At 38.7% G+C, this 11,564-nt stretch overlaps 3 protein-coding genes across 4 annotated transcripts; all 3 read right to left on the bottom strand.

Annotated features, from left to right (window-relative positions):
* Window positions 1–175: 175 nt before the first annotated feature.
* Window positions 176–2,890, bottom strand: LOC120000538 (1,4-dihydroxy-2-naphthoyl-CoA synthase, peroxisomal). Of its 2 annotated transcripts, XM_038848652.1 has the most exons (9): window positions 2,443–2,888; window positions 2,242–2,364; window positions 1,876–1,977; window positions 1,696–1,734; window positions 1,418–1,516; window positions 1,108–1,155; window positions 784–879; window positions 534–656; window positions 176–405 (listed from the first exon to the last, which is right to left on the bottom strand). In XM_038848652.1, exons 1-9 carry the CDS (start codon window positions 2,698–2,700, stop codon window positions 289–291), a joined length of 1,005 nt encoding a protein of 334 aa, XP_038704580.1. In that variant the 5' UTR covers window positions 2,701–2,888; the 3' UTR covers window positions 176–288. The 2 variants fall into 2 exon arrangements, with proteins under 2 accessions (XP_038704580.1, XP_038704581.1); XM_038848653.1 differs by lacking the exon at window positions 1,696–1,734 and having other exon boundaries at window positions 218–405; window positions 2,443–2,890.
* Window positions 2,891–3,491: 601 nt separating this feature from the next.
* On the bottom strand, window positions 3,492–7,322 carry LOC119999341 (probable polygalacturonase At1g80170). The gene is made up of 9 exons (XM_038846845.1): window positions 6,605–7,322; window positions 6,154–6,282; window positions 5,827–5,997; window positions 5,694–5,714; window positions 5,375–5,582; window positions 4,979–5,060; window positions 4,706–4,814; window positions 4,154–4,270; window positions 3,492–4,017 (listed from the first exon to the last, which is right to left on the bottom strand). Exons 1-9 carry the CDS (start codon window positions 6,866–6,868, stop codon window positions 3,703–3,705), a joined length of 1,416 nt encoding a protein of 471 aa, XP_038702773.1. The 5' UTR covers window positions 6,869–7,322; the 3' UTR covers window positions 3,492–3,702.
* LOC119999340 (pentatricopeptide repeat-containing protein At1g74600, chloroplastic) lies at window positions 6,675–9,898 on the bottom strand. Its single transcript, XM_038846844.1, has 2 exons — window positions 7,343–9,898; window positions 6,675–6,807 (listed from the first exon to the last, which is right to left on the bottom strand). Exon 1 carries the CDS (start codon window positions 9,510–9,512, stop codon window positions 7,506–7,508), a length of 2,007 nt encoding a protein of 668 aa, XP_038702772.1. The 5' UTR covers window positions 9,513–9,898; the 3' UTR covers window positions 6,675–6,807; window positions 7,343–7,505.
* Window positions 9,899–11,564: the final 1,666 nt, after the last annotated feature.

Below are 11,564 nucleotides of genomic sequence, written 5' to 3'. Positions count from 1 at the left end.
ACGCATGAATAACTACCCAAATCCCAAACCCCCTGGTGAGAATGGAACCCTGGACCTCAAGGTCCTGGACAGGAAACCTGACCAACCAGGCTACCTCCCATTCTCTATTTGAACTTATCCTTAAATTAGCAGAAACACAACATACTACACTGAGACCAAAACAGCAGGACAGAAATAGAGCTAAAAGAGCAATTTATTTTCTTCCAACCAAGTGCTCAACACTATACCGCACAATTGGTCAAATAATTGCCATTGTTGATTAAGAAATGAACAAGAATAGAGACATCATTAAGGCCGATGGGGGAATCTTGAAAAATCCGGGCGTCTGTGCTGCATGTACGCGGTCTTCCCCTCATTACCTTCCTCGGTTCCATAGAATATGAGCGTGGCATTTCCAGCAAGTTCCTGTCGAGAAGACGAAAAAAAAGATCAGCTATAAGGCTGTTGTCAGCACCCAAATAGGAATAAATTGCTGGCAGCAATTTAATTGATTAAACTATTGGTTATGAGATTATATGCACCAGCTAAAATACCTGGAGTCCAGCATGGCCATCATCAACTGCATTGAGAGCAGATTTCAGCACCCGAACTGCAGTTGGACTATTTCTTAGAATCTCCCGACACCATTTAATAGTTTCTCGTTCTAAATTCTCCAGCTTGACAAGAATAATACATAATATTAGCTGTTCTTACAAGCAATATAGGTAACTTTGGACAAGAGAACAGGGTAATGTGCTGGTGGGCAAGAAGAAACAAATTTTCTTACACCATAGATGAACTCACCGGGACAACGGTGTTAACAAGTCCCATTTTTTCAGCTTCAAAAGCAGTATAAAACCTTGCGAGAAACCACATTTCACGAGCTTTTTTAGGTCCAACCTGTTGAACTCAAGTTCATATAGAAGTTGCTTGGTATACAATGATGTGAATGAAAATTCTGTTCAAGAAAATACTGTTACAAAATAAAAATACATAATTGACCTGTAATAATAGAAAATGCATCATTTTATTCCTAAATTATACACCCTCATAAGCAATTAGCCACAGACGCAAATGCAATACAATGATCATGCCAAATGAGAGACTCTTTCCACATTCGAATCTTACCAGACGAGACATGATTGAACTTCCATAGCCAGCATCAAAGCTTCCAACCTGAGATGTTCAAAGAAATATTAGTGGTTGCATCAGCAGGAAACAGCACCAATCAGGATTGACCAAAATAGGATATATTAGTATATAGATTGACACTAGGCAGAGAACTATAAGCCTTCACACTAGCAACTACTACCAAATGACATTAAGATAACAGAAGGCCATCGTTAATATCTCTCATGAATTTTGAAAGAAATTATCAGTTGTACCACGCCAGTTGAGATTTTAAGAAGCATAGAGAAAATATATTTTGCATAATTACCTTGGGACCAGTTTGGCCGAAAATAGCATTATCGGCTGCGATGGTTAGATCACAAACCATGTGCAACACATGCCCTCCTCCGACTGCATAACCTGCAACCTGGTTTAGAATAGATAAAAATGAATATAAGAAACAAAGACCAATTCTGATGGACACACATTCTGTCTTGGAAGTAATAAAGATGCAGGAATAAATTGTGCAAAGCATTTTGAGCATTCACAACTTGTTAGTTGTTACCAAAGGCAGAGTCCAAACAATTATGATTAAGAAGAGTATACCATTGCTATAACAGGTTTGGGAAGACGCCGAATCTGTACCTGCATATTGATAAAAGATTAAAGAACATTGAGGGGACTACATGAAAATTTTAGGATCATCTAATAGACTCCTAGTCAAATTCCATAACGGGGTTAGTCCTCCAGGTCAATCAAACATATAATACTATACAGATTCTCTACCTGCAAGTCTAAAACATTAAGACGGGCAGAATTTTCAGAATCTGCATAACCATCAGCAGTCCTTAACTTCTGGTCACCTCCACTGCAAAATGCCTCGGCTCCCTGAAGCAACATTTCCATCAGAAACAACATAACAGTGCAGTCTAAAACCAAACAAGACTGACATCACTGAAAATATACAAAACTTCGATGCAGAAATCTACATTGATGTTAATTATCACAAGAGCATCTACAAACAGCATAAATTTCAAAAAGATGATATACAAACAGTTTCAGTATTGAGACAAACAAGGCAATGATAAACTCTTTCCTACAAACAAATTCAATTTGGAGTCTAGAACTTTCAACTAAGCACCTTGAGAGTACCTTCCCAGTAAGGATAACGACCCCAATTGTACTATCATCTCTGGCATCCTCGAGTGCGCACATAATCTCCTTAATTGTCTTTGGACGGAATGCATTTCGTCTCTCTGGCCTATTAATCGTAATCTTCCAGAGAAAAATTAATTAAAAAAAGTAAATAAGATGGATAAATTCTACAATTACACAGTTCCACTAAATTCTTACTTTCGCAATCCCTTCACCGACGGCTTTTTGGTATAAAATATCGGAGAACTCCTTGCCGTGTTCGTCAATCGCACTCCTCCAAACAACTTCATGGGTGGGAACCTCGCCGTGGATTCTGTGATAGCTGTCGCTTGTCGAGGGATTAGGTAGCAGGGACAAACCGTAATCGGAGCCTGAAGTGACCGGAATGAGATGGTTTGCGACGGAGGCCACCCTCCTCCTCATGGTGTTGACATCCTTCTCTGAAAGTTGCGCCATTTGAGTATTTGACTATAGGCTGCTGTTGAGACTGATGAGACCGTTAAGATGATTGATTGTAGATTGGGTAGAATATGAATATCGTGAGGTTTCATTCGTCATTGGATAGGATAAGGTGTCGATTGCTTAGATATCGTGAGGTTTCATTCGTCATTGGATAGGATAAGGTGCTGGACCAAGCCAATCGAGACTTGATGGGGGTGTCGTGTCTTGTAGCCAGCGACGGTGATCTAGGGTCCCTCCCAATATATTGGGTTTCTCTTTCTTTTTACTTAGCTTCGCCTAGAATGCAAGTCATGCTTCTCTTTGACCTACCATCACATCCATGAATAAAGAACCAGTGTTGAGAATCACAGCCCTGCTTTCAGTTTACCACATATATTGTCGGCTTTGACTTTAACGATTCCCGTGAATATATTGGGTTTGCATGACCAAGAGTCTAAAATGGCTCTCAGTGTGACAGGGACATGAGTTTCTTTATATACCACATGGCATTGGTGTGGTCCTTGTAACTTTGCATGAAATTGTTGACACTAAAGACCAAATTAGTTAGTTGATTTTATTTATGCTTAGAGTATATTTATTGCTCCAAACTCAAATGCAGCCAAACTTTTTGGTTTATTGCTATTCTGGTAGGTCACAGTTAATTAGTAGTTTTTCTTGTTATATCTCTTTGAACATAACTAATTAGAGGAGCATCTGGTTGCAGTAATGAAGATTACATCAAAACTCCCTGAATTTTTAATTCCCTAAGAAGAAGAAGAAGAAGAAGAGAACCAAAGTACCAGCTCTATTTCTCAACAATACTTTATATTAGGTCTGAGAATTATTTTGTTTCACTGCAATGTGTATAACTATATCACAACCTTTTATATTTCATAAAATTTAACAGGGGACCTCACACACCCCTTCAAGAAATATCAGCAAGTAAACTACATTCCATATCTAGTGAGTTTTGTATTACTATCAGAGTTACTAAAGAGTATATATAGAAAGTATCCATCAAAGCTCAGTGTGAACAATATCCTCGTTCCTGGTTTTCGGGCTCGCAACATGTTCATTCTGATCCGAAAAAGTACAGCTTTTGTCATGAGAAGAAAGACAGTCTGCCGAGGGATGCACAAAACCGTATCCGAAGCCTTGGGCGGAGTTGCAGTATGTCTCTGCTGTGCCATCCTCCCTCTCTAAGTTGATGTTGCTCAGGACTATATTGCTGCAAGGAACAGTATCACTGCAGGCAAATTTCATGGCTTTTGCACTTTTTGTGGACCCGCTGATGTTCCGATACATTATCTCACTTATTTGTACTGCTGAGGTCTAACAAACAAGAAATCAAGAATTCAGTTGTTAACATTATAATAAGATGATGAATATTCATTGTATGTATTTCTATGATCAAGAGTAAAACCAAGTAGTCATCCAAAAATGGTGAAAAAGATCCTGGAGACGTCACCTGGTTTTGACAGGATTTCGGAGAATCGCAGTAGAATTGATCAATAATGATAGGATTTGCAACATTGTCCATCCGCACATTTTCAAAACGTACCCCACGAACATAACCAGAACCTCCCTGAGCCAAATAACCAGATAAGGGATCTATGTCATCTCCAAAGAAAGGAACTGGTCTTCTTACAGTTCTTACTTTTTTTCTTTCTTGAGGTACAGTTCAATTTGTTGCTACAAGAAAAAGTTTACTGATAGGTGCAGCTGAATATGCTTTGAAGCTTCTTTTCCAAATAGTATGCTCTATTAGATACGGCAGCCTTCTTTGTCAATTGCTTAGTACTAGTGAAACAAATGGTCTGGACATTGTTTCAAAAACATTTAAACAGTATGTGTGACTTAAGGGTGTAGTGTTCTCTAGTCTATACATGGACTACTGAAGTCTCAAAGTAAGTTTTATACTTATACTTTTCTTGAGTAATTGTATTAGCAGAGCCTAATCTGTCTAAAATGGTTGAATGCCAGAGTTTACAGAGTGTTCCTCTCAAATGTATAATATTACCTGCCAAGTCTTGATCCTGATGCCGTTGGTAGTTTCACTGAGGAATGCCGTGTCCAGGATCACTTTCGTGACTATGCCAGTGGAGTTGTCCTTCCCAAGGCTCCCAATGCTAAATTGGAGAATTTCTTAGAACAGGGAGGAAAAAAGGGAGAATGATAAAAATAACAGTTCTGATTTCAGTGTTAGTTTACTCGACGTGATATAATAGTCATCAATTTGATTAGGTCACTCTCTGAAGTGGATTATAGCATCTGATGTCAAGTTAGATGGTACCTGATGCCATGTCCCGGTCCACAGTAGATTCTCTTCATCTTGATACCGGAGGTATCATTGACAATTGAGATGCAATCATCACCTGAAAATGACAGGAAGTAGTACCGTCAAACACAAGATGTCAGTTTGCTTCATTATTGTATCCATATTGAGGCTGTATTGAACAAAATTCCAGAAACTTGATCATATTTCCTGTGATTCTGTATTCAGATTTAACAGAAAGCAGCCTTCCGGGTTTTTTTTCCAGCCATTTTTCACGATTTTATGTGATTCTTTTGTTACAAGAGAACTAAATCCTCAAAACTTAATTGTGAATTGGTTTAGTTTCTATTATACATTTTACCTTTTGTACTATAGAAGTGCAGGGAGAGAAAATTTTGGAGTAAGTTTGAGAACCTGTTCCAATTTTGCAGTCTTGAAGAACAACATTGGTTGATGCAGTGATGTGGATACCATCAGTGTTGGGACTATCTCCTGGGGCTGAGACTTGCACATTTGATACTCTTACAGATGCAGACCGGGAAATGACAAAATGCATTTGCTGGCTATTTTGGATAGTAAGTCCCTTCACCTTTATGGCTGAGGATGAATCTATAGTCAACGCCTGAAACAACAAAGTCATATTAGAAATCAATAATATATAAAATTGGAAGTTCTAGTCCTAGATCCTTGCCACGAATCTAAAAAAATTATAATGATGAGTATAAATCCTTACAGTTGGTGCCCCTCTGCAAGGCTGTAAAAGAATGAAACAGGAGAAAGAAAGATGTGAGATTATATTCGATGGATCAAACTTCAAAGCACTTCAAACGCAAAACTAATTACAGGAAAAGATAATGAAAAATTACATTTGTCTTGTTCTTCTTGCAAGAAGATGCCCACCATTTGCTGCCCGAGCCATCAATAACTCCACTCCCTTGGAAGAGCACCCCATTAAGTTTAGAGAAATCAAGCCAGAGTCGTGGCATGTCCGGATCCCAGTTCTTCGGTTCATCAGGAGCTACTATTGTTCCATCAATCTGCATATGATATGAGGGTCATATTTTACATAAAATAAAACTGATGGGACTAAATAGCTTGTGTGCATATCATGACAATACCGACAATAATGTATTGTAGGTACAGTCGATTTTGTATTAGAATACAGTTTTATGTGTTTGAGTAATGTTTATTACCTGTATCACTAAGTTATCCGCACAAGGCCCATTGAATCTTGTTGCATTAACTAAATAGCGGCGTTGTGGAGGAACCAAGAAAACTGCTCTTGGAGTAGAACAAGCTGTTTGCCACGCACTTACGAAGGCCTGTATAACATCAACAAAAAGTTATCCTATAAAAGAAAGAACAGACACAAAAATGGCAGCTAACAGTAGTTTATAATAATTTCTAGAAAAGTTCCATTGTTGGCCAGATCAAACTCACTCCCAAAGAGTCAACTCCAGGAATCCAATAAAACAATGTCCGGAGGCCAAAGGCATTGTATCAGATCCATATTATTTAATAGTTTTTCTTTACATCATTCTTAAATTTGGTAAAATTGCCTTTAAAGATATGAACAGCAGACAAGAATTCAATGACTTGTGTGCTTTGTGTTAACGTCTTTCAAACTAGTACTACAATACGCACCTTAGTGTCATCAGAAACCCCATCTCCAATTGCCCCAAAGCTATCCACGTTCACGAGTACCTTGCCACTATGCTGGCTTCCCCAAGACGGGACATCAACAGTTTCCACTTCATATGCATCATCTATTTCAAAGCTCTCAAGCTCTTCCAGGATGCCAACATTTTCATATACCACTTTTCCTGCATTGTAATACTCCAAGCTTCCTGTAACTCCACAAGCCACTATCAGCAAACCAAGAAAGGAAACTAAGGAAAAGTTATCCATGGTTTTGTCTGCTAGTGTTGTTTTGAAAATAGTGATTGATCTCTATAAATCCCACAAAGACAGTGGATTTTAATTTATATTTGCAGATTAGAGTTGGAAATGAAGGATTTTGTGGCTATATGGCTTGGCTTAAAAGCACATGAATGTGATACATTTTCTACATGCCCATTGCCCACACTTAAAGTACAAGGGAATAATATTTCAAGTTCTTTGCTTTACTCTTCAACAAGTAAAAAAAATTCCACCAGTTTAAGTGCTCTTGGGTTCTGTCTTTGGCTTGTTCTAAAATCATAAGCTGCAATAAAAGGTGCTTTTTAGGAAATCCCATTCCCAATACTGTACATTTAAAATGTTTAAAATATGCAGCTTGTACCCCACCAAAAATGAGAGTCTCATTATGAGACGTGTAGTATTAAAAAGTATGAAGAAGGCAAATGATTTGTTTAAACAAACAAAGAAACTTAAAATGAGGACCTGTTGGTTCATTAAATGCATGCCAAACAATTCAGCCAACTGAAAACTTCCCATAGTAGATCTATGCAGGAACTAGCTTCATGAAATCAAAGCTAAATTCTGCATGATACTCTGGAGGCTTCTTTATGGTAAGTGAATTTTTTGCTTGATTCTGTTAACACTGCTACACACAAACGGTCACCTCAATTAAACTTTGACCAATCTGCTTTGTCACCTTCCTTGCCGTACAATTCTCTGTAACTTGCTCTGAGGCTTCAAACTCCCCAATGCCAGAATAGAAGTTTGAGACCTGCAAATAAATTGAAAAGTCATCCAGCTCAAGCTCCATCAAGGTTTTTGCAGCTATTTTTCCTACCCTCTCATTCCCATGGACCCTACAGCTTCGCAGCAATGAACTCCACATCACAGAATCACCCTTTCCTGCTGCCTGCTGCAGCAGTTCTACAGCTTCATCCAGCAAACCTGCACGGCCTAAAAGATCTACCATGCATGCATAATGTTGTCTATCTGGGTGGATGTCATAAAGAGATCTCATAGAGTTAAAAACAGATCGTCCTTCTTCAACCAGTCCAGCATGGTTGCACCCAGTTAAGACGCACAAGAATGTCACCCAATCAGGTTTCAAACCCTTTTGGATCATCATTTCCAGCATCCCGAGGCCTTCTCTTCCCATTCCATTCCAGGCGCATCCATTGATGATTGATGTAAAGCAAAAGACATTAGGTGAAGGAAGTCTTTCAAAAATCTCTAGAGAAAGTTCAACATGACCGCATCTTGAGTAAGCATCAATTAAAGAACATGAAACTGCAACATCTGATTCAAAACCAAATTTTATTGCACAAGAATGTAGCAATTGGCAGCTGTGTAAGCTTGGTGAAGCACACATGGACAATGCTTTCAGTGTCGTGGAAAATGTGACCTCACTAAGCCCAATTCCTTCATCAACCATCAATCCAAATAGCTCAATCACATCCTCCACAATGCCACAGTGCATCAAGGAGGTCATCAATGAATTACAGCATTCCAAAGTCCTTTCTGGAGCACTTTGATACATCAATACTGAACTTTCAATGTTGCCGCATTTCCCGTACATATCAATCAAAGCTGATTGCACATGAATGCTGCCAGGATCAAAACCCATTTTCAGGATTAAACAGTGAATTTGCTTCCCCAAGAGAATATTCCTAGTCCCACTAGATGCATTAAGTAATCCGACAAACGAACGTATGGATGGCCTCTTTCCATGGAACTGCATGCAACTAAACCACTCAAGAGCATCAACTAATAAGCCCTTATAAGCACAAATTGAAACAATTGAATTCCATGATAGCACATCCTCCCTTTCAAGAACTTCGAATGATTTCATTGCATCAATTAAATTCCCACAAGCAGAGTAAAAATCCACCAAAGCATTAGATAGAAAAATATTTGATTTTACCAATCCAATCTTAATTATATGGCAATGCAACTTCTTCCCATCATGCAAAAAGCTCTCGTTACAGCATCCACGAATCAAATAGCAAAATGAAAGCCCATTCGGCCTTACATTATCCTGCTTCATTTTGTTATAAAACCTTAATACCTCTTCGGATTTACCCAGTTCACAAAATTCGCGTAAAAACAAATTCCATAAAGCCAAACTCCGCTCTGGAACTTCGTCAAACAACCTCAACGCCACCTTATCAAGGCCTTTATGCAAATAAAGATCAATTAGTGAACTCCCAATGAACAAATTCAAACTGAACCCAAGTTTTAACACCCTGCAATGAACTGGAATTCCTTCTCTAAAGAGCCCTGCATCGCTACAGATACTTAAAACAGAAGAAAACGTCGTCGCACTTTCTCTGATCCCCAGTGAAACCATATCAGCATAAAGGTTAAATGCCGCTTTGGGCTGCCCGTATCGGCCGTGCCCAGAGATTAGCAAGTTGTAGGTGACGACATCACAAACAGGCATTTCATCGAATACGTTCAGAGCATGTTTTAACGACCCACATTTAACTAAGTTGCCAATTACACGATTTTTAGAGTAAACATCCTCGTCACGATTGACTTCACAGTAAGAGTCCAATTGCATAAAAGGGACCGGTGAAGGTACCGCTCTGTGCTCTGTCGTAATGGTTCGGACATGGGAGAATAGTTTGCTGCCATTTTTTAGAAAATTTGGCATCTGGGTTTTGGACAAACTTAAATACCAAACACGCACATCAGGACATCACCGCGTCTGTTTCAAATTCGGGACCGGCTGAAGTTGAAAAGGTGATGCACTGCAAAATTGATATCGATTAGGTAGTTCTCCGTTCAATTGGACCTTCAATTAGTCCGAAAAAAATTTACGCAACAGGCATGCACCGTGCCACCGACTTTAGTGAATAGTGACGTTCTATTGCGGTTACTTGAAGAAACTAGCATTACCACTGCACCATAACAATTTACAAGATGCAGCCGACCAATACATCTGCACCGCTACAGACAGCGACCATTTGACGCAAGAGCACAAGAACCTTATTATACAAGTTCATTTGAGTTGATACTGATATGCCAATTATATTCATATAATTGTGCATCATTTTACATGAAATCTTGCATTGTTTTAGAGTTGTCTTGGATTAATTCTGCCTAAAGAGTGTTTAATTTTGTAATTCAGGTGTAAGGGCAATCATGGAAGAAAATGAGCAAATAGGGGAGAAAGAACCAGGAAGAAGGGACACTGAAGAAATCCGATCGATCGGAAGAAGGCCCGATCGATCGGACCCTGCTGAATCAGAAATGAGTCAGAGAAAAAATCCGATCGATCGGGAATTCTTCCGATCGATCGGCCAGAGTAACCTCGCGAATTTTGGGGCCTTTAATTGTCTGAAATTAACCTAAAGTCAAAAAAGACCAACTCAAAACGACAGAGAACTGTGAGATAAACGACTCTGGGTTAATTGGGAGTATAAAAGCATAAAATCTGTAGGTTTTGGGGGGTTGGAACTTTGGAGAATTCTCTCAAGCTTGGACGGCAGCCCTTGGAAGCTCAAGCTCGAAATTCAGGGGTTTCATCTAAATTCTTCTCATTTCTTGTATTAAATGACTGCTAATATGGATTTCAAGTTGTATTTCGTGATTATGAGGAACTAATCCTCTAACTAGGGGTCCTAATGGAACCCCTCCTTGAATGTTGAATGAACTTGATTGTTAGTCTTTAATCTCTCTTATTGTTGTTGATTTTCTATGGATACACTTATTGCTTTCAAATGCTTGATCACCATTTGAATGATTTTTAGCTTGGGTTGAGACCGGAAGAATAGGCCTAAGGTTGCAAGAATCCATAGAAAACATAAGTTGAATGAACCATAGAAATATAGGTTTATGACTTATGCAATTGTTAAGTGATTTCCATTGATCTTAATGGGTTTACAATGTACTAATCCGAGTGTTAGGAATAACCCGGATTTATGTTGAAAACACATTCGATGTATCTAGGAATAGAACATTGAATAGAGTGGGAAATTGATTGTCAACAACTAATTTGAGAATTGAGAGTTAATGAATCAATGGAGTTCAATTGGATGAGAGGTGGTGAAATTAGGAACCCTAGTGCTTAACCTTCTTGGAAATTAAACTGTTATTTGTGGTTGGTTAATTGTTAAAATTGTTACTTACTTAGTCATCTTTTAAGTACTTGTTAGCATTACATAAACTATAATCAACAATTCGCATTGCCAATTAGTGTAATAGTTGTTTGAATTGACTTTGAATTTGAATTTGCCAAAATATCCTCGTGGGAACGATAATTTACTCATCTTTATATTACTTGTGCGATTTGTCCGCTTGCGAATAATTTCACAACAAGTTTTTGGCGCCGTTGCCGGGGATTGAGGCAAAATTTTCATTTTTGTGTCAATTTAAGTAATTTTTGTGCTAATTTGGTTTTTAATTTTCTGCAGAGAAATTCTTTCTCTTGTATGAGCTTAGGAAGACGTGCTCTTCGCTCGAGTGTGATTGGTTTGGATCCGGAGATTGAGAGAACGTTTCGTAGGCGTATACGGGAGCAATATAATAATCAAGTTGAAGGCATGGGAGACAATTTAGAAGGAAGGAATGGTGTGGGAGCCAATGGTGGAAACGGAGTCAATGAGGCGGATGGACCTCAAAGACAAATTGATCCTCGTTCTTTGGAGGAATGTGCTCGACCAACTTGGGATACCACTCCCTCTAGTATCCGGTATCCACCTAT

The sequence above is a fragment of the Tripterygium wilfordii genome, chromosome 6, assembly GCF_013401445.1.
Source record: "Tripterygium wilfordii isolate XIE 37 chromosome 6, ASM1340144v1, whole genome shotgun sequence".
NCBI lineage: Eukaryota > Viridiplantae > Streptophyta > Magnoliopsida > Celastrales > Celastraceae > Tripterygium > Tripterygium wilfordii.
The sequence above is the reverse complement of the archived record's forward strand: the minus strand, read 5'-3'. Positions and strand labels throughout refer to the sequence as shown.